We start from the raw sequence: 18,152 nt of genomic DNA, 5'->3' as shown, positions 1-18,152 counted from the left end.
GCTGCTAGTTAACTGGACCATATCACTGTTAGTTATTTTTGTCCAGACTGGAAACCATATCGCCCTAGCGCTGCAGTAAAAAAAAAGAAAAAAGCATGCAAACATGTCTCGGTCTTCTCTGGCCGTGTCACGTTTGAGAACCAGATGAAGTTTTGAATCCGTAAAGGCCATGACCTGAAATTTCTTTTTTTGATCCTGGCTCATTACAACAGACTACTTCCCTGGTTGGTTCACACATGCCTGATCACGTTTTTTTTTTTTTAACTCATTCACTGCTAGACGTGCAAAAAGGTGTCCACTCCAGTGCCAGGGTTTTTGTCATTTTCACTCAAATTCAAGGACCCACAGAATATTGAGTTTTAGGACTACCATACACGCCAAGACTCCTGATTTTGACCACAATACTCACTTAATAAAGCAACTATTGACACAATACAGACAGTTCATTTGTAAGGTGAAACAAAATAAAATGTAAAGAAACAAATACATTTTTATACTAATTGAATGTATAAATAAACAATGAAAGCATTTTTGTGTTTTATGTACTTTTCTAACGCTCATATTATTTTAACATGCACTGCAGAGTTGCGAATATGAAAATCTCCCGATTTCTGAAACTTTACATGTATGGATGACTAAACATTCAATGAACTTGGATTCTCTTCTATCATCAGAAAAAATAGTTAATTCCTAAATTATAGATGTCTGGAGTTATCTGAGCTTGAAATTCCCTCTTGGGAGGGAAAAACATTGCCAGAGGTCTGACCAACGCTAGAAAAACCAAAACCAAAACGGGAAAATCAGAATCAAAAAACCTTTATTCGTCCCACAATGGAGACATTTGCAGTCCACAACAGCAATTTGAAAGGGGATGGGGTGGGGTGAAAGGATAGAAAAACAAGATATTCTTTGCATAGTAAAATAAAAATGTCAACTGTATACTGTAAATGTGCAAAACCGTTTCATAAAAAAACTACATAGTGCAAGTATCAAGAAAGGCATATTGATATATGTAGCTGTATTGCATCTACCCATATTTACAGTACAGGTGTCCAGTTTTTATTTTTTTTCTTTTCTTTTTCTTTTTTCACATGTGATTATGGAGAATTGCGAAGCCTGACAGCAGTCGGTAGGAACGAGCGGCGGTACCTCTCCTTCTTGCAGCGTGGGTGTAACAGTCTCTGGCTGAAGGAGCTATCCAGTGCTGTCAGGGTAGGCAGAAGGGGGTGGGAGGGGCTGTCCATCATAGATTTTAGAAAAGTAGGTAAAATGCAGTGGAAGTTACTTTTAAGATACTTTTGCAATGCAAAAGTCCTCAACCTTTAACCTTTTAGTTTCGAGTTTCCAGCTGCAGGCTGTACATCCCTTCACTGTTCACGTTCACATTTTTTCCCCCCGTCATCCAGGTGCTCATCAGGGTGAAGATAATGCTCAGACATGATGCCCAGTCAGACCCACGTGTTGCTCAAGTGGCAGGAACACCTCAACAGTTCCTGGGCGGCGGAGGACAGCCTGCAAACGGCTACCAGGCACGGGGCAGCCACCTTCTACAAAAGGCTTCTCGGCAACAAGGAGGTCTTGAGTCTGGCCCAACCCGTCCAGGAACTCGTTGGTCCTCGGCTGCCCGACTTTGAGTGCGAGTCATGCGCCGCCGCGGAAAAAGAGGAGTATCTTTTATCGCTGCTCCAGAGTCAACGATGGCTGGCTCGCCGCATGCTGACACAGACCCGCTACACGCAGGGTCTCCACCACAGGCTGGTGGTCCTGCAGAGGATCTTCTACGCTATTCACACCAAGTACCATGACAATTTCCGTGCCCATCTTTCCTCTCGAGCCATAGAGGGCGGTGCAGAGAGCGGACATCTTGAGCTGGCCTCTGAGCCGTGCCTGCCAGGAGGGTTGCCCAAGGTCAAATCGGGCACGGATGTTCTGATCGAGATGGGTGTCAGGACCGGTTTGAGCCTGCTCTTCTCACTGCTGCAACAGAACTGGAAGCTCGCAGCCTCCGTGCATCCTGAGTCGATGCTGTGCAACGACGTGCTGGCCACAGCGTCCTCCGTGTTGGCGTCACTGCCGCCGCTTTCTCTAGCCAATGAGAGCAAGATCCCATCAGTCGGGTTGGACTGCCTGACGCAAGTGGCCGACTTCTTGAAGAAGACGTCGGCAAGTAGCGGAAACGGCGGCGCCGATGTGACTGGTCGCAGGCTGGCGTTAGAGTTGCTGCTCGGCCTGGCCATGCAGAGAGGTTCGCTCAAGTTTCTGCTGGAGTGGGTGGAGGTGGCTTTGTCGGCCTCCGTGTCCTCGTGCACCTCTGCGCCGTCTTTCTCCTCCACACTGCAAGCAGGGGGTGTGGGATTCGATTTCATCCATCAAACTCTCCTTCAGATGAGACAATTTTCGGTAGGGGACTGTTCAATGTTTGCTTTTCGCTTGTAATTCATTTTTATTAATTACATTTAAAAAGTGAATGTTAGGCTAGTTTTAACTCACTGACTGCTAGACACGTGTAAAAATGTGTCCACTGCAGTGCCAGGGTTTTTGTCATTGTCACTCAAATTCCAGTACCCACAAAATATTGAGTTTTAGGACTACATAAACATTAAATAAGAAACCTTAAACTCACTTCTTTCATCAGAAATAAAAGAGTTAATTCCTAAATTATATGCCTCTGCAGTTATGTGATCTTGAAATGAGGGTGGCTGTCCAAAATACAATGCAATACATACATATTGATTTATATAGCACTTTAACAACAGCTGATGCTGAAACAACATGCTAACATGAAAAAAAGGAAATGCTGCTGCCTTGTGGAAGGGAAAAACATTGTCAGAAGTCTGGCCAGCGCAAGAAAGAAAAAAAAAAAAAAACTAAACTAATTAGGGAATGGCGCTCGATGTTTATATTTTCAATTCCCGAATTGAAAATATATAAAATATACAAAATAAATTTGTCAATTGCAGTGAAGGAGTTAAGTACAAATTGTCATATTATATCAAACCATTTATATACATTTTTTGCCGTGGGCCACATTGTAGTTTTGGTTTCCTCTCTGTGCCCGAAATGAATTTGGGGAAGCTATTAGAATGCTTTGTCTCCACCACATATTTCATATGAACACACAACAAATTAATGAATAACTACTTTTCAAATTTGCCGTAAAAAAATAACTGTTATTGTGGCTTAAATTCCACCATTTAAAAATTTGGTTTGGACTTAAGCAAGCATCAGAAAACTTGACATGCTGGATTTGCTTTTGCGGGCCGAATAAAATGATGTGGTGGGCCAGATTTGACTTTGACATCAGTGAGTTATATAAACCATATTAAAATTAAATTGTGAAAATTGTCTTTAACAATTTAAAAAATATATATTATTTGTGTGTTTCTTTTTTTTTTGTCCACAAATACCGATAGAAATATTTGTCAGAATTAGATTAAGTCTAACATTTTAGTCAAGCATTTTTAACAATACTGACATAACTGTAATGAACAAGGACCCCATCAACATCAGTATTTTATCCTCCAGGGTTTCCGTGGAGACACCGTCAATCTTCCAGTGCTCCAAAAGGACACGCATGGACTTTGCTGTCTTTCTCAGGCCGCCCTCTGTCTTTTCGAGGAGGTATAAGATTCAGTTGTTTGATCTCAACCTTTTCAAGAGCTCACTCTTTACCTGTCTTTTGCAGATCTGTAACCTGGCATCATTCTGCCTGTGCTCCTGCAGCGCCGACGCAGACTCCCCTGGCTCGAGAAGTGAAGCCGTCGTGGTGTATGTATGGGGCAGCAACAGCAGTCATCAGCTGGCAGAAGGAACGCTGGAGAAGATTTTACTCCCCAAACCCACACAGGGCTTCGGTGATGCTCAAATGGTGTGTCTTTGAGCATAATTTAGAAAAAAAAAACATGTCCTATCATGACGTTTCAAAAATATGTTGTATCAAGCAATCTAAGGTTCCATGTGGTGTGTTGGCCCACCACTGGCCTCGATGCGAGGAGACCTAAATATCAAAAGAAGACCCAAGATCTGATGTTTTGCCCTGATTGCAACCTTTTTATGGCTTCTTCCTGAGCCACCACATTTTTTTTCACATTTCTCCTTCCAGATCGAGGCCGGCCAGTACTGTACCTTTTCCGTGTCGGCAGATGGCGCCGTAAAGGCGTGCGGTAAAGGCAGCTACGGCCGCCTGGGCCTAGGCGACTCCAACAACCAGTCCATGCCCAAAAAGCTGGTGCTGGAGCCTCACAGGAACATGAAGAAGGTATCTTCCTCCAAGGGATCAGATGGTCACACTTTGGCTATCACTATGGAGGGGGAGGTAAGAGAATATGTGTATACTCTCTGAATACTCTCTCACGTTGATATGAAAGAGGGTGAATTTTATATCTGTAATTAAACTTTAGTTCATAGAGTTGATTTTTCCGTAGTCACAAGGGAACATAAGCCAGTGTCTTCTTGTGCCAGTCCCAAGCCCGGATAAATACAGAGGGTTGTGTCAGGAAGGGCATCCGACATAAAAACTTGGCCAAAACAAACATGCGAATCAAACCTCTGAAGATGGAGGACACTGATTCGCTGTGGTGACCCCTTGAAGGGAAAAGCCGAAAGGAAAAGAAGAATTAAACTTTATAAAGCACATATAACAAATACTATTTTTTGCAAAACATTGCTATTTTTCTTCATGAAAAAATAATCTTGTTTTTGGGGGGTTGGAACGGATTAATGACATTTCAATGCATTTCATTGGAGATTATTGATTTGGTATTCAAACACTGAGTTACAAACTTCTTCAAGGGATGATTTATAATAACTGCATGGTAATTTGTAATGTTCTCTCGGTTCAATTGTAATTCGCTTCATCCCGGCCTCAGTTTCATGATATCAATCATGTGATTTTCAAATTATGTCTTTTAGGTGTTCAGCTGGGGTGACGGAGAATATGGGAAACTGGGTCACAGCAACAGCGCTACGCAGAAATACCCCAAAATCATTCAGGGACCATTGTCAGGCAAAGTGAGAAAATGCACTTTGTGGATAAATGGATCAGGGATATATTTTGACATGCAATTTTCCCGTCTCTCTTCCAGGTTGTCGTGTGTGTGTCTGCGGGCTACAGGCACAGTGCTGCCGTGACCAATGACGGCCAGCTTTACACATGGGGCGAAGGAGACTTTGGGAGACTTGGTGCGAGTCTTTATATTTTTTTTTGATACTTTCATAGCATGTTCGCAATTATTTTCTCTCTTTTATGCATATATCATTGTCAGAGATGTGACAGTCAGACAAATCTTGATTAGAATACCACTGCTCTTGAGTTCGAAGCACGAACAGCTGGAAGCAATAAAACATTGTGTTTTCCATGAACTGATAAATTTGTAACCTGGCTAATGAGCTTTTCCTGTGAAGGATTTTAGTCCTAAATTACTTCTGTGATAAGGAGTTTCCGAAATCCCAAATTCTGTGCAATTCTGTCCTAGATGAAGCTGACAGTTTAACTTGCTGTGTCTGTTGACCTGATTGACCCCAGGTTGTCTGTTGCTTCTATTGTGTATTCGAGTCACACAAGTTGACTAAGCATATAACAGCATGAAACTTTTAAATATGATAACTACTTATTCTCTATCAATCATACAGGCCATAGTGACAGCCAGAGCCGCAACACGCCCACGCTGGTGAAAGACATCAGCGGCGTGGGGCAGGTGGCCTGCGGCAGCTCGCACACCATCGCCGTGGCTCAGGACGGACGCAATGTGTGGTCCTTTGGAGGAGGTGACAACGGTATGCTCTTCACCATAACCACATCTGGGGTCATTTTTGTGGCGTTTGTGCCCTAACGTAACTCCTGGTAAACTTTAGGTAAACTTGGCCACGGTGACACTAACCGCGTATATCGGCCAAAGATCATCGAAGCCCTCCATGGGTCCATCATCAGGAAAGTGTGCGCTGGAAGTCAGTCGTCTCTCGCGCTCACTTCTGCGGGACAGGTGAGAATTTGGTTGAATCGGTGAGAAAAAGGTTCTGGGACATGATGACATGAAGTACTTTTTTTAACTACTCCATCATTGGACAAGATGCATCCAAAATGTGTTTTCACAACAATCGCAGTCGTAGTTGGTCGTAGATTGCGATCGATGTATAGAGCACCCCTGCTTTAACTGCTATTACGACGACAGCCACCTCCATATTTGTGATTCATCCAAGGTGTTCGCATGGGGCTGCGGTTCGTGTCTTGGGTGCGGGTCATCCGAGACGACATCACTAAGACCCCGATTAATAGAGGAGCTGAGCATCACCAAGATCATCGACATTTCATGCGGGGACAGCCACTGTCTGGCGCTATCGCATGGTATGATAACGACTTACCTGAGTTTGTTTTATTGCTTTTCTCATGTGGTGTTGCTTTGTATGCAGAGAATGAAGTTTATGCCTGGGGCAACAACACCATGGGCCAGTGTGGGCAAGGTCACACCTCCACACCTGTTACCAAACCCAAAAAAGTGCTTGGGCTGGAAGGGGTGTCCGTTCAGCAGATCACAGCAGGAACCTCCCACAGCTTAGCTTGGACCGCTATACCGACCGACAGGTAAAGACTTATAATTGTATTAAGTTCATCCTGTCTACTTGATATCTAATTTAAAACAGATTCTTTTCTTCCAGACAGTGTATTTTAGGTGTTCAATTACCTGACATGTTTCAGCCTTCGTCAGACTCTGACGAAGGCGGAAGTATACGGCAAAACATTTCAGGTAATTGAACACCTAAAATACACTGTCTGTAAGAAAAGAATCTGTTTTAAATTAGGTAAAGACTTGCTGAACTCTTTCACTGCCAGAAATGTGCAAAAATGTGTCCACTCCAGTACCAGGGTTTTTGTCACTGTCACTTGAATTCCAGAACCCACAGAATATTGAGTTTTAGGACTACATAAACATTCAATGCAGCGTTAGAAACCGTAGACTCTCTTCTTTCATCAGAAATAGAGTTAATTCCTAAATTATTTGGGTCTGGAGTTATATGAGCTTGAAATGAGGGCAGCTGTTCAAAATACAATGCGATACACATTGGTTTATATAGCGCTTGAACAACAGCTGAAGCTGGAACAAAGCGCTTACATGGAAAAAAGGGAAATGCTGCCCCTTGTGGAAAAGCAAAAACATTACCAGAGGCGATGGTCAGCGCTTTATCGGCACCCAAGCATAAAAAAACAAAACCTGAACAAATTCGTGAATGGCGCTCTACGTCATATTCTCAATTCCCGACTCAATTCGTGAATGGCAGTGAATGAGTTAATTGGGGTATATATGGAAAATACAATTAAGACAATATTCTTTTTATTGTCTCTAAGCGATTTTATATAATTTTTGTTAGCTCCATTTCTGTGAGCAAAAGAGTGTAAATAGGTACTCTAAAAATATTATTATATATTAATAAGTTTTGGGTGAAATCAAACGGGTATGTTACATTTTGGTCTCTATTTGAATTTACACCCACTGCAGTTGGTCTGAAGTGTGTTTTTATCACTGTACACCACAACGTTTAAGAGTGCACACAGCATATTTTTTCACCTTGTCATGTGAAGTCTCTCACATTTCATAAATTGGTGCAGATGTGCTGAACTTTTTCCACATGGTCCCCATTTTATTCATAGTGAGGCTGACATCCTTCTGTCAGTAAGTCAAGTTGTGATTTTTTGCCAGGCAACTCGTAGCATGGCACAGGCCTTTCTGTGTGGACCTGGAGGAGAGTACCTTTTCATACCTGCGTGGTTTCCTTGAAAGCTACTGCGATGGCATCGGGGATGACGCCCCTCCGGCGCCATTCTTATCTAAACGGTATGTGCATGGTAATGTGTTCATTGCTTATGATGTAACTAGTGCAGCGTGTTCTACCGAAGACAAATTCCTTGTGTCTTCTACACACAAGGCCAATAAAGATGATTTTGATTCTGATTGTGATTCTGATTGGTCAAAATTTTTTCTATTGTTTTGAATTGTAGGAGTGTGGGGGCATTGTTCGCGGTTATAGTAGTTTTGGAAATTTCATCAGGGTTAGTTTTTCGTTGTTTTTGAGTTTTGTCTTTTTGTATATTTAGTTCGCAATAATTTTCAGCGTGGATGTGTTCCTTTTATTTTGTATTTTTTTTTTTACTGTAATGGTGGATTAAAAAACATGGTAACTAGTCTGCAGTAACAATAAAAAAAAAATCCACAATTTTGTTACTGGTACAATATACATGTACACAGACACATAATATGGCTTCTAAACTTTAATGCATCTTTTTTTTTCATTTATGGAAAACACTCTTGACCTAGCTTTGCGTTTCAGGCTATATTAACTGACTAAAGCAGGGATGCCATTAGAGCCAAAAGTCAATAGCACACTTGCTGCTACTCAATAATGTCTCTCTCATGCGACAAGGACAACTCCCAAACAACCGTTTGAATGTCCTTCCACCGATACCGAAATAAATACATTTAAACTTTACAGCACAGACTCTTGTATTAAATTAATTCACAAAGATGAAAACAATGGATATTTTTGTGATTAATTTTAACTAGTTTTGCAAAAGTGACATGTTGTCACATAAGCAACACTCTCTGTATATGTTACCCTAGGGAACATCATCAGTTCATTTTGCTGTGCATGAAGCTTCTCTCCATCCATCTGTCATTGGCTCATGCCGGGGGGACTGGTGCTATGGTGTTGGGGGCTCAGGGCAGGCCCCTGCGGAACCTACTCTTCAGACTTATAGACACCAAGATGCCTGACTCCATACAGCAGGTAACCTCGCTTGTCATGTTGTCATCAAATGAATGTAGGGCATACAGTTTCTCCATTTGTTTCTGTGTCTGTGAGCGCAGGCGGTCATGAACACGCTCTCCATTGGCGCCTCGCTGCTGCTGCCTCCGCTGAGGGAACGGACAGAGCTGCTCCTCTCCCTCCTACCTCAGAGTCCGCAGAGTCTAAATGTTCTCTCCAAAGGACAAGTAAGTGCAATTGTGCACTATATGGACAAAAAATGTTGGAACAGGTAATACACACATGTTAAGTACAGGTGAAAAGCAACATGGAGTAAGTCCACAATGTTTTAGGTATGACAGTCTTTCGTTGAATCAACGGTTTTGTGCTAAAATTACTCACTCTCACACCGTTCACGCACTCATTTTTTGGTTTATTTTGAGAACTCTAATATGAGGTTAAAAATCATTTTAGCGGAGAACGGTGAATTTCTGCTGAAAAAGGCTGGAATATGTTTTAAAAGGTCAAATGTGTGTTTTAAGGAACAAAATAGTCTTTTTAAAATCCATATGAATGCAGCATAAAAATATGAAGTGAGAATATTTTTAGGTTTAAATTATTGTGGTGATGTAATTTTTTGCTGAATATTCATGTATTTATTTGTGTATTTACTTATCATTTTATCTATCTATCTATCTATTTATTTAGATATCTATTTAGCTAACTATCTAGCTAGATATTTAAGTAAGGTTCACTCGTATTTTTTTCCCTATAAAGAAATTTAACAAATTGTTTTTAGTTTTTTGGAGATCATACTATTTTGAGCATACAGTTAAATAAATAATACCAAAGAGGAAAAAAGTAGAAATATTATGAGAAAAACATTTCAGATCAAAAATGAAAAAGAAAGTAATATATTGGTTGTGTGAGGAAAAAAACCTTTTTTTCCAAGTAGGAGTTGATATCAATACGAACATATTATTTTATCACAGCAAACACGTCTGTGTAAGCTCTCAGTCGTACAGGAGTGGTCCATCGATGGACCACTCCTGTACGACTGAGAGCTTACACAGACGTATTGCTGCCAACTTTGGGAGAGACATCCTTCTGCTCATCGATGGACCACTCCTGTACGACTGAGAGCTTACACAGACGTATTGCTGCCAACTTTGGGAGAGACATCCTTCTGCTCATCGATCACAGCAAACAGTTCTAATATTCCAAAATGGGTTGTGTGTATTTCCTAGCGTCTGCAATTGGACATGGTCCTCAGCAGCCTCCAAGACCAGAGTCACATGGCGTCCCTGCTTGGTTACAGCAATTTCGGGGATGTGGCTAACCTCATGCCACCTTTGACACCCACCCCATCTGCCCGACCGCCCTCCTCCTCTTCCTCAACCGCCTCATCTGAAGCGTATGACCCATTCCACTTAGCAGAAGTGCTTCTTAGAACCCTTCTGCTCAGTATTGGCTTTTCCACGGTATGACCAAATACTATTTGAAAAAGCAACATGGCTTGTGGATTTCTGCGCCTCACTCCAGTGTTATATGTGTTCATGTAGGAACGAGCATTTGGGGAATTAGAGAAAAACAGTGATAAGGTGCTATCGAATGAAAGTCGACGAGAGTCTGAGCCTCCCTCGCACTTTCACCAGCTTCTCTCTGGACTTCATAAACACATGCTTGCCCACTGCTACATTCACTACAGCCCTGAGGTAATTTGAATGTTCTGTTTCTTTTCTCCTCTTGTATATGAACAAGTCCCATGAATTCACTGCTTTTCACAGACAAAATTTTTATTCTCTAAAGATTCTAAGCTATTGACTGGAAAATCGCATTGTTCTCTTCAGTATGACTTTTTATTGTGAAATAATATCGTAATTTTTTTCCCTGGAAAAATGTGAACAAATTCTTGTAATATCAGGGTATATCTACCCTAGTAAGCCGATGTATCTCTATTTTTCCTGTGGGGAAAAAAAGCAACGGGGACTTTTTCCCCCTCTAAAACTATGGATTGATTTTCCAAAGTTTCTAACTGAATTCCTTGAAAATTTCTGTAAATGTAACATTTTCTCCGCTCTGGAAAATTTATTTTTCTCTCAAACAACTACGGTTAGCTTATGAGCTTTCTTAGTTAAAAAAGAAATGGTCTCCTAGCTTTCATTTTTCTTTTCCCAAATATACTAATGTACTAATTTCTGCCGTTGTGTCAAATGTATTTATTTAAAGTTGAGGAGGATGATAGAAAGCTGAAAATGTTTAAGAATCAATTTATCATGTCTGGTTCTGATCGGGACAACCCAAAACGTGCATTCTATTCCTCCTCATTTTCTTTCAGGATGACAGCAGTGTCAAACTACTTGGTGAGCATCTTCACTTGATGTTCTCATGTGCGGCAGAGACGTTGAGGAGATCAACCAAGCTGTTGAAGGACTGCAACATGGACATGCAGATGATGGAGAAGCTGCAAGGTAAGAACACGCTTGAAGCGATTTGGAGGAGATTCATCCATCTGTCTGCCCGCCTGCCCGCCCGCCTGCCTGTCCGCTGTCCATCCATCCATCCATCCATCCATCCATCCATCCATCCATCCATCCATCCATCCATCCATCCATCCATCCATCCATTCCTTGTTTGGGTCTGTCAGGCATCTGAACCAAATGGAATATTCCATTAAAATTAAAGGGTTTATTGTGTGCCTTTTTTTATTTAAATCCTTCGTCTCTTTTTGGATCACTCTTTTGGTCCATTCTCTTCTTTTATCCAGTGGTGTTGTACAACTCCATGGCAGGCAGCTTGCTGTGTCAGGTCATGTACTCGCTTCTGCTGCTGCCCCTCAGCACGGTCCAGCCTCTGCTTGGCCATTTGCTAGACTTGCTGGAGGACCTGGACTGTTTCAACCAGTTGTTACCGGAGACGGGCCTACTGGAGCAACAGGAGCTGCAGGCAGAGGACTCAACACTGCAATCAGGTCTGTGGTGTTTAGGCTAATATGCAAATAAAAAATCACCTATGCTGACATGTCACCTGGATTTAAAAAAAAGAACTTCAAGAGGAAGGGGAGGAGTGCCATTGGCTTTGGCTGTTGGATCTGGAGCGCTCTGTCGCACTCGCAGTTGGACGTTGCCTTGGCGGGATGATGCAAGGCCTGCCGCTCTCCCCCCAGGAAAGAACCTCAGAGTTCTGGCTATCCAATGTGCTCCTCCGCAACGGCCTTGATATCGGCTATGAGGAGCTTGGTAAGACAAACATTGGGGTACTTCCCCTTCTCCTACTTACATAGTTATTCGCTTTTATTAGGTAATTATTATTTCAGAAATGCAATATCACTATAAAACATTCATTACGCTCATATTGTTTTCAAGAAAGAAGTTGTAAATTACAAGCCCATTTTATGTTGATGCTGATCCTCTAGACTCCTGCATGGCATGGCTTACTGAAGCGGTGCTGTTGGGCAGAAGCGATTCAAGGCTTTCCGAGCTAAACCTGAACCAGGAATCTCTGATATTACTTGAGGTGGCGCTGGGATCCACCAGAGGAGCCGCTGGGTACCTATTGCAGAAGATGGAGGACTATGCTCTTGGAAGAGGTATGTTGTTCTTTGATTGTCATTTTTACTGGACCTCATGGCCATGATCCATTGGGGAACGTTTCACCACAACGTCACATGGAATTCCAGGTTGCAAAAGTTGTAGCTGGCATCACACTCACCCACAACTTCTAATGCATTAAGTGAGATTTTCAAAGAAGAAAATAAATACGATAATAATTTGGGGTGTGTCTAAGGGGTACCTCGCTATCTGTTTAAAAAAAATGTAAACTGATATTTGTTACTGTGACTGCAGAGTGGGAGACTGGAGGATCTTCATGCGACAGTTTGCTGGAGGCTGTTTGTCGCTGCAGTTTGGCAGCACTTCTGAAGCACACTGGGATACCAGATAAAGCCTGCTGGCAGGCCAGGTGAAGATCACAATGTCCTTTCCCCAGGCCCGTGTGCGGTTTCTCCGGGTCCTCCGGTTTCCTCCCATGTTCCAAAAACATCCAAGGGAGGCTGATTGAACACTCCAAATTATCCTTAGGTATGAGCGTGAGTGCGGACGGTTGCCATTGACTGCAAAGAAATTCAGGGTGTCCCCCGCCCAGTGCCCGAAGATGGCCGGGATAGGCTGCAGCAACCCCCGCGAACGTAGTGATGATTAAGCGGTCTGGAAAATGGATGTATGAATGTAATCATCTATTGTTTTTCAGATATGAGCCCTGCAAGAAGCTGTTAGATGTCTTTGAAAGCGTCTGTAAAATCAGAATATCACTGTTGGCCCACAAAAACTCTCCGAGGACCTCACAGGTGCTCTCTGCTGCCAAACAGGTAACATTACTTGGATGAAGACATTTATTATATTGAATGAATACATTTAATATTGTCGTTTTGGGTGTTAACAGACTTCTCAGTGTCAGAGTTCTTCAGAAGAGCCAGGAGCTCCTGTTGTGAAAGAACGGGAGCGGTTGTCTGTAGGTCAATGCAGCCGGGAGGCACAGGTACCGCCAACACCTGAAGCTAACCACAACCAAGACCATGACAACACAGTGGAGGAATCTTTGGGCAGTAATCACATCGATCTTACAGGTTAGAGAAACGGATCTTATATTCCATTTGTGAGCCTTTAGTCTACTCTGGGTAGTGAAGTCGGTCAGCGCCCGGATCGGTAAACCAGATTATTATTATTTTTTTTTTGTTCTTTTGACTTCAAGACGGCGCTGCGAGAGTGGCTGCCTTTCCAGCAGCTCATGTATTTTGTCTACTTTCATTCCTTTCATAACTTTGCTGCTGTGAAATGTAAATTTCCCCACTGCGAGACTAATAAAGGCAAATCCAATCCAATCCAGATTGATCCGTGCAAGAGGATCTTGGGCTTGTTTATATTCTAGATCTTATATTTTGGATCACTGGGTTTGATCGAACCCTAAGGTGAGTCGGTCTCAGGGTTTCGGTGGATCATCCGCCGCAGAGGTCCACCCTTCAGTCTAGTCAGCAGTTAATTAGCACAGTCATTGAAAGAAGGGTTCAGTGAATGAGCATATGAAACTGATGTGGTTCGGTGCCTTCAACAAGATTAAGATCCAGATAGTCTTTATTTGAGCTCAATAGTGATGATTTTGCTCTCCATCGTAGGCACTTTGGCATTTGAAGCTTGATCTAGGCCACAGATGTCAAAGTCAAGGCCCGGGGGCCAAATCCGGCCCACCACATCATTTTTTTTGGCCCGCGAAAACAAATCAAACGTGTGAAATTCCATGATGCTTGCTAAAATCCTCACCTAAATTTCATATTTTTGGATGTAAACCATAACAACAGTCATTATTCTTGACTTCAGATTTGCAAACTAGTTATTCATTAATTTGTTATATGCTCTATATGTAATATGTGGAGGGGATTAAACATTCTAATGACCTCCCCAAATTCATAACGGCCCTCGAGAGGAAACCATAAGTACAATGTGGCCCGCGGCAAAAAATGACTTTGACACCCCTGATCTAGGCAGTCGGGTGGATGGTCCTGGCTGCCTACATATGTCTCCACCAGTCTATCCCCCAATTTAAAACAAATAACCAGCTACCCTGGACTCCCAATTGTGCTGATACTGCTGGGACTTCTAGCGTACCTTCTTGTTTATAGATTTGGGAAACCCCAAAGTGCTTGGAATTTTGAGCTAGACGGGAGGGTGGATGTTCAGAGGACCCACACATATCCGCTTGCATTCCCGTTACTTGTACAACTTTTTAGTGATATTATTTGTTGGGTTTTAAATTTAATCACAACATTCCTGTCTGCACAGAAGTCCTGGAGTCCTTCATGGCGACACGCGAGGCCATGCAGGTGCAGCAGAACATGACTGTGTACGAGTCCTTTGGGACCTCTGTGGAGAGCCCGGTCAGCCCCCGCAGAGATAATCCCAGACAGCAGTGGAAGAACCGGAGAGAGTCGGAGGAGGACAGCTTGCCTTTCCCCGCCGCCTGCCATTTAGTTGTCTGCCGCTGCCTCTTCCTACTTCTGGGGGTCCACCCAGCCTGGGCGGAACCCAATGAGAGGGAAGACAAACAGAGATCAAACGCTAGCAAAAGGTAAAATCAGTGTTAATGTTTTGAGATGCTGTTTTCTAACAGTTATGGTCCCATAAATCTACATTCCAGGACAGCTATACAGTCTTTTGGTCTCAGACAGCAGGTAAATGTCTTTATTCTTAACTCATTCACTGCCATTCTCAAATTATTTGGGAATTGAAAAGCATGACGTGGAGTGTCATTCCCGAATTTGTTCGGGTTTTGCTTTTTTTCACGGGAGTGTCGATAAAGCGCTGGTCAGACCTCTGGCAATGTTTTTTCCTTTCACAAGGGGGAAGCATTTGCCTTTTGTCCATGTTAGCGCTTTGTTACTGCTTCAGCTGTTGTTAAAGCGCAATATAAATCAATATGTATTGTATTGTATTGTATTGTATTGTATTGTATTGTATTGTATTGTATTGTATTGTATTGTATTTTGTACAGCCGCCCCCATTTCAAGCTCAGATAATTCCAGACCCATATAATTTAGGAATTAACTCTTTTATTCTGATGAAAGCTGAGCTTCTCAGATCAGAGCACTTTATTGAACATTTACATAGTCCTAAAACTCAATATTCTTTGGGTCCTGCAATTTGAGTGAAAATGACAAAAACCCTAGCACTGGAGTGAACACATTTTGCACGTCGTCTGACAGTGAATGAGTTAAGTTAAATTAGCATTTCACTCCTCTTATCACACCTTGTGTTTTTCATGCAGTCTGACCAATCAAAGACCTCATTGGGATCATACAAGAATAAAATAGGTAAGCGTGTTTTAATCCATAGTTGTTAATTTGACAGCTAGCATTTACAGCTAATGCTGTATCCCAAAAATATCATAAAAAAATATATATATAAATATATTTTTTATTTTTTCCGCCCAAGACTTGCCTCTCTGCTCTTTGGACATCATGAAAGATGCTTGGGATCGACTACGTCAGTGCATCAGCCCAACCTCCCCAGCCGCGGCCAATTTCGGCGACAATACCCAGCTGATCCTGGACCAGGTGCTCCAGTTTGTGTGCGGCAAAATGCTCCAGTTCACAGTGCCCAACCAGGCTTTCCTGGAAGCTGACCCTAAAGCTATAGCCATTGCGATCCTCCATCAACAACAGAGGGCTGAGGTCTGTATATCAGTTTGATTAAAAGGTTTGCCAATTGATGCCATAAAATGGCAGCAAAGTACAACTTTTTTTTATAGTGAAAGGGAAGCGCTTGACATAGCTCAATATTGTGTGTCTGCTTTGGTCAGATGCGCCTGGAGGCCTTCCGTCAGATGTCATCTCTCCTGTCCAAGATGGAGGAAAAGAGCTGCTCTCCTCACTGTCCCACCTTGTTGCAGTCGGTGCAGCTCCAGTTCCTATCTGGTTGCTTTGCCTTGGGAACACAAATCATGGGCTCCCACATGGGTGTTCATTATGAAATGAGCCATTACACGGTATGTGCGGTCTACAGTTTATAGTAACCCCGTTTGTGGTGATCACAAAAAAGTTACCATAGATTCCAAATCTTGACTGCCTGAATTCATTCTTTCAGGCTGGCACTCATTCAGCTACTATTGACAAGCGAAGGGAGTTGCAATCTGCAGCACATGCTTTCTACCAGCAAGTGGTGCATGTCCTCAAACAAAGGGTCTTGCTTGAAAGAAAACATCCAGGTTTGTGACCTCCAACAGTAAAAGGGGAAGTCAACCGCCAAAGTTTCAAGAATACTGTCAAAGTATTGCCTCATTGGTTTTTTTAAGATGTGTATTTTATTCATGATACTGTCGCATAAAACCTCCAGAGCATTAAGAAACATTCGACAAATCTGTAATCAATCAATTGAAATCAGTGTTTGAAAATTGTCAGACATGTTTGTCCGGACACTGTGAACAAAGGCTCGAACACCGGAAGGTTGTCTTTTAGTGCCGGCAGGGGACTCAGGCATTCACGACCGACACCCAAGCTTTGCAGCTCTTTGCCAAGATATTTATTGAGAGTATATGCTAATTTAAGTGATACATTAGAAAAACACAGTCTTCTTGATTTGAATACCACACCCCTGGATGTCTCATGCTACTAGCACCAACATCCATAAACCACCAGTACATAGACATTGTAATAGATTACCTTTCCATACACTGATAGATTTGTCACCTGGCTAGTGATCTCTTCCTGTGAAGGAGTTACCAAGTACTAAATTCCGCCCAAGGAGGACAGTTTAACAGGCTGTGTCTGCTCGCCTCAGATTGACCCCAGATTTTCTTTGCTTCCATTGCGGGTCTTTTGTTTGGCCAATATTGCATCAGCATGAAACTATGTAAATATGATAACTTCAATTCTGTCTATTCTCTATCAAAAATACAGAGCTAACCTAGTATTATGTAGCTGTTTGACCTTTGGCTGAGGCACTCAGCAAAAGGTGTGGATTTTTATGTGTTGTTTATTTTTCTTGGTCAGTAATTTGGTCTTCTTCTTTCATCAGGTTCATGCCAACACCTGCTCCTGGCCACTATGTTTGCACTTAACTTTAGCTACCAGCCGGTGGACCTGGTGCTAGTGGTCAAGCGCGGCATACTGGACCTGCTCTGTATGCTAACCGACAACAGTTGCGCCCTCATGAACCAGGGTTGGCTCGCCATCTCAACATCAGGATGTCCACTGCTGAGTGGTGCTGTCAAGCTGTCGTGTACGCGTCTACTGCAGATTCTTACAATCACTTCCAGGTAAAATGTAAAATTGCCTTTGAGGAATAACTGTGGTAACCAAAACAGCCATGTGCTTTCAGCTCCTGTGAGGATCTGCTTCCTCTTGAGATTTCCTACTCTCTCATGGAAGTAATGTGTCAGCATCTCCAAAATGCACTGCATGCATTCCATCAGCAGCAAGCGGCAGAGATTGCAAAAGTAGAGACAACAATAACGGAGGAGATGGAGGATGAGAGATTGAACTTAAAAGGTGTGGAAAATGGTTTGTTGCCATATATCCTGCCAGTTGAGTGGTTAACAGATTCATCAGTTAGCTAATTGATTCTCTAGTTAGCTAGCTAGCCATTAAGTAATCTCTACCAAATTTCCCACAAAATTCCTGGGGACTTTTACAATTACACTTTATTTATCTGAAAGTTATTATTTATTGATTTTCAAATCCATTTCTCTTTAATCTAGAACTGCTTCACGCAACAAAGAGGGTGCAGAAAGTGCTTAAGATTGAATGACTCCCTGTGACTTTTGTGGTGTCACATTATTTATTTTGTTTTGACTTCAGAAGGCGCCGCAAGAGTGGCTGCCTTCATAGCAGCTTTGTATTTTGTTTTTCTATGTCTTCTTTTTCTCTT

At 42.4% G+C, this 18,152-nt stretch overlaps 1 protein-coding gene across 1 annotated transcript in view; it reads left to right on the top strand.

The window, feature by feature from the left end:
- LOC148884493 (putative E3 ubiquitin-protein ligase HERC1) overlaps window positions 1–18,152 on the top strand; it is a 49,676-nt gene that overhangs the window by 2,168 nt on the left and 29,356 nt on the right. The window contains exons 2-31 of the mRNA XM_089020294.1: window positions 1,407–2,400; window positions 3,526–3,621; window positions 3,686–3,868; window positions 4,103–4,315; window positions 4,912–5,010; window positions 5,085–5,181; window positions 5,632–5,775; window positions 5,854–5,981; window positions 6,199–6,343; window positions 6,409–6,580; window positions 7,695–7,829; window positions 8,613–8,778; window positions 8,859–8,984; window positions 9,984–10,217; window positions 10,299–10,451; window positions 11,075–11,207; window positions 11,504–11,707; window positions 11,781–11,975; window positions 12,152–12,325; window positions 12,582–12,696; window positions 12,985–13,102; window positions 13,177–13,360; window positions 14,571–14,856; window positions 14,926–14,959; window positions 15,553–15,598; window positions 15,720–15,958; window positions 16,087–16,272; window positions 16,371–16,491; window positions 17,301–17,541; window positions 17,604–17,773. Coding sequence (XP_088876420.1) covers window positions 1,438–2,400; window positions 3,526–3,621; window positions 3,686–3,868; window positions 4,103–4,315; window positions 4,912–5,010; window positions 5,085–5,181; window positions 5,632–5,775; window positions 5,854–5,981; window positions 6,199–6,343; window positions 6,409–6,580; window positions 7,695–7,829; window positions 8,613–8,778; window positions 8,859–8,984; window positions 9,984–10,217; window positions 10,299–10,451; window positions 11,075–11,207; window positions 11,504–11,707; window positions 11,781–11,975; window positions 12,152–12,325; window positions 12,582–12,696; window positions 12,985–13,102; window positions 13,177–13,360; window positions 14,571–14,856; window positions 14,926–14,959; window positions 15,553–15,598; window positions 15,720–15,958; window positions 16,087–16,272; window positions 16,371–16,491; window positions 17,301–17,541; window positions 17,604–17,773 — 5,500 coding nt within the window. The 5' untranslated portion in view covers window positions 1,407–1,437. The remainder of the gene's footprint in view (window positions 1–1,406; window positions 2,401–3,525; window positions 3,622–3,685; window positions 3,869–4,102; window positions 4,316–4,911; window positions 5,011–5,084; window positions 5,182–5,631; window positions 5,776–5,853; window positions 5,982–6,198; window positions 6,344–6,408; window positions 6,581–7,694; window positions 7,830–8,612; window positions 8,779–8,858; window positions 8,985–9,983; window positions 10,218–10,298; window positions 10,452–11,074; window positions 11,208–11,503; window positions 11,708–11,780; window positions 11,976–12,151; window positions 12,326–12,581; window positions 12,697–12,984; window positions 13,103–13,176; window positions 13,361–14,570; window positions 14,857–14,925; window positions 14,960–15,552; window positions 15,599–15,719; window positions 15,959–16,086; window positions 16,273–16,370; window positions 16,492–17,300; window positions 17,542–17,603; window positions 17,774–18,152) is intronic.

Source organism: Hippocampus bargibanti, linkage group LG18 (assembly GCF_051943395.1).
Source record: "Hippocampus bargibanti isolate YZ-2025 linkage group LG18, ASM5194339v1, whole genome shotgun sequence".
Taxonomy (NCBI): Eukaryota; Metazoa; Chordata; class Actinopteri; order Syngnathiformes; family Syngnathidae; genus Hippocampus; species Hippocampus bargibanti.
Note: the sequence above shows the minus strand (reverse complement) of the source record. Positions and strands in the feature narration are given on the sequence as shown.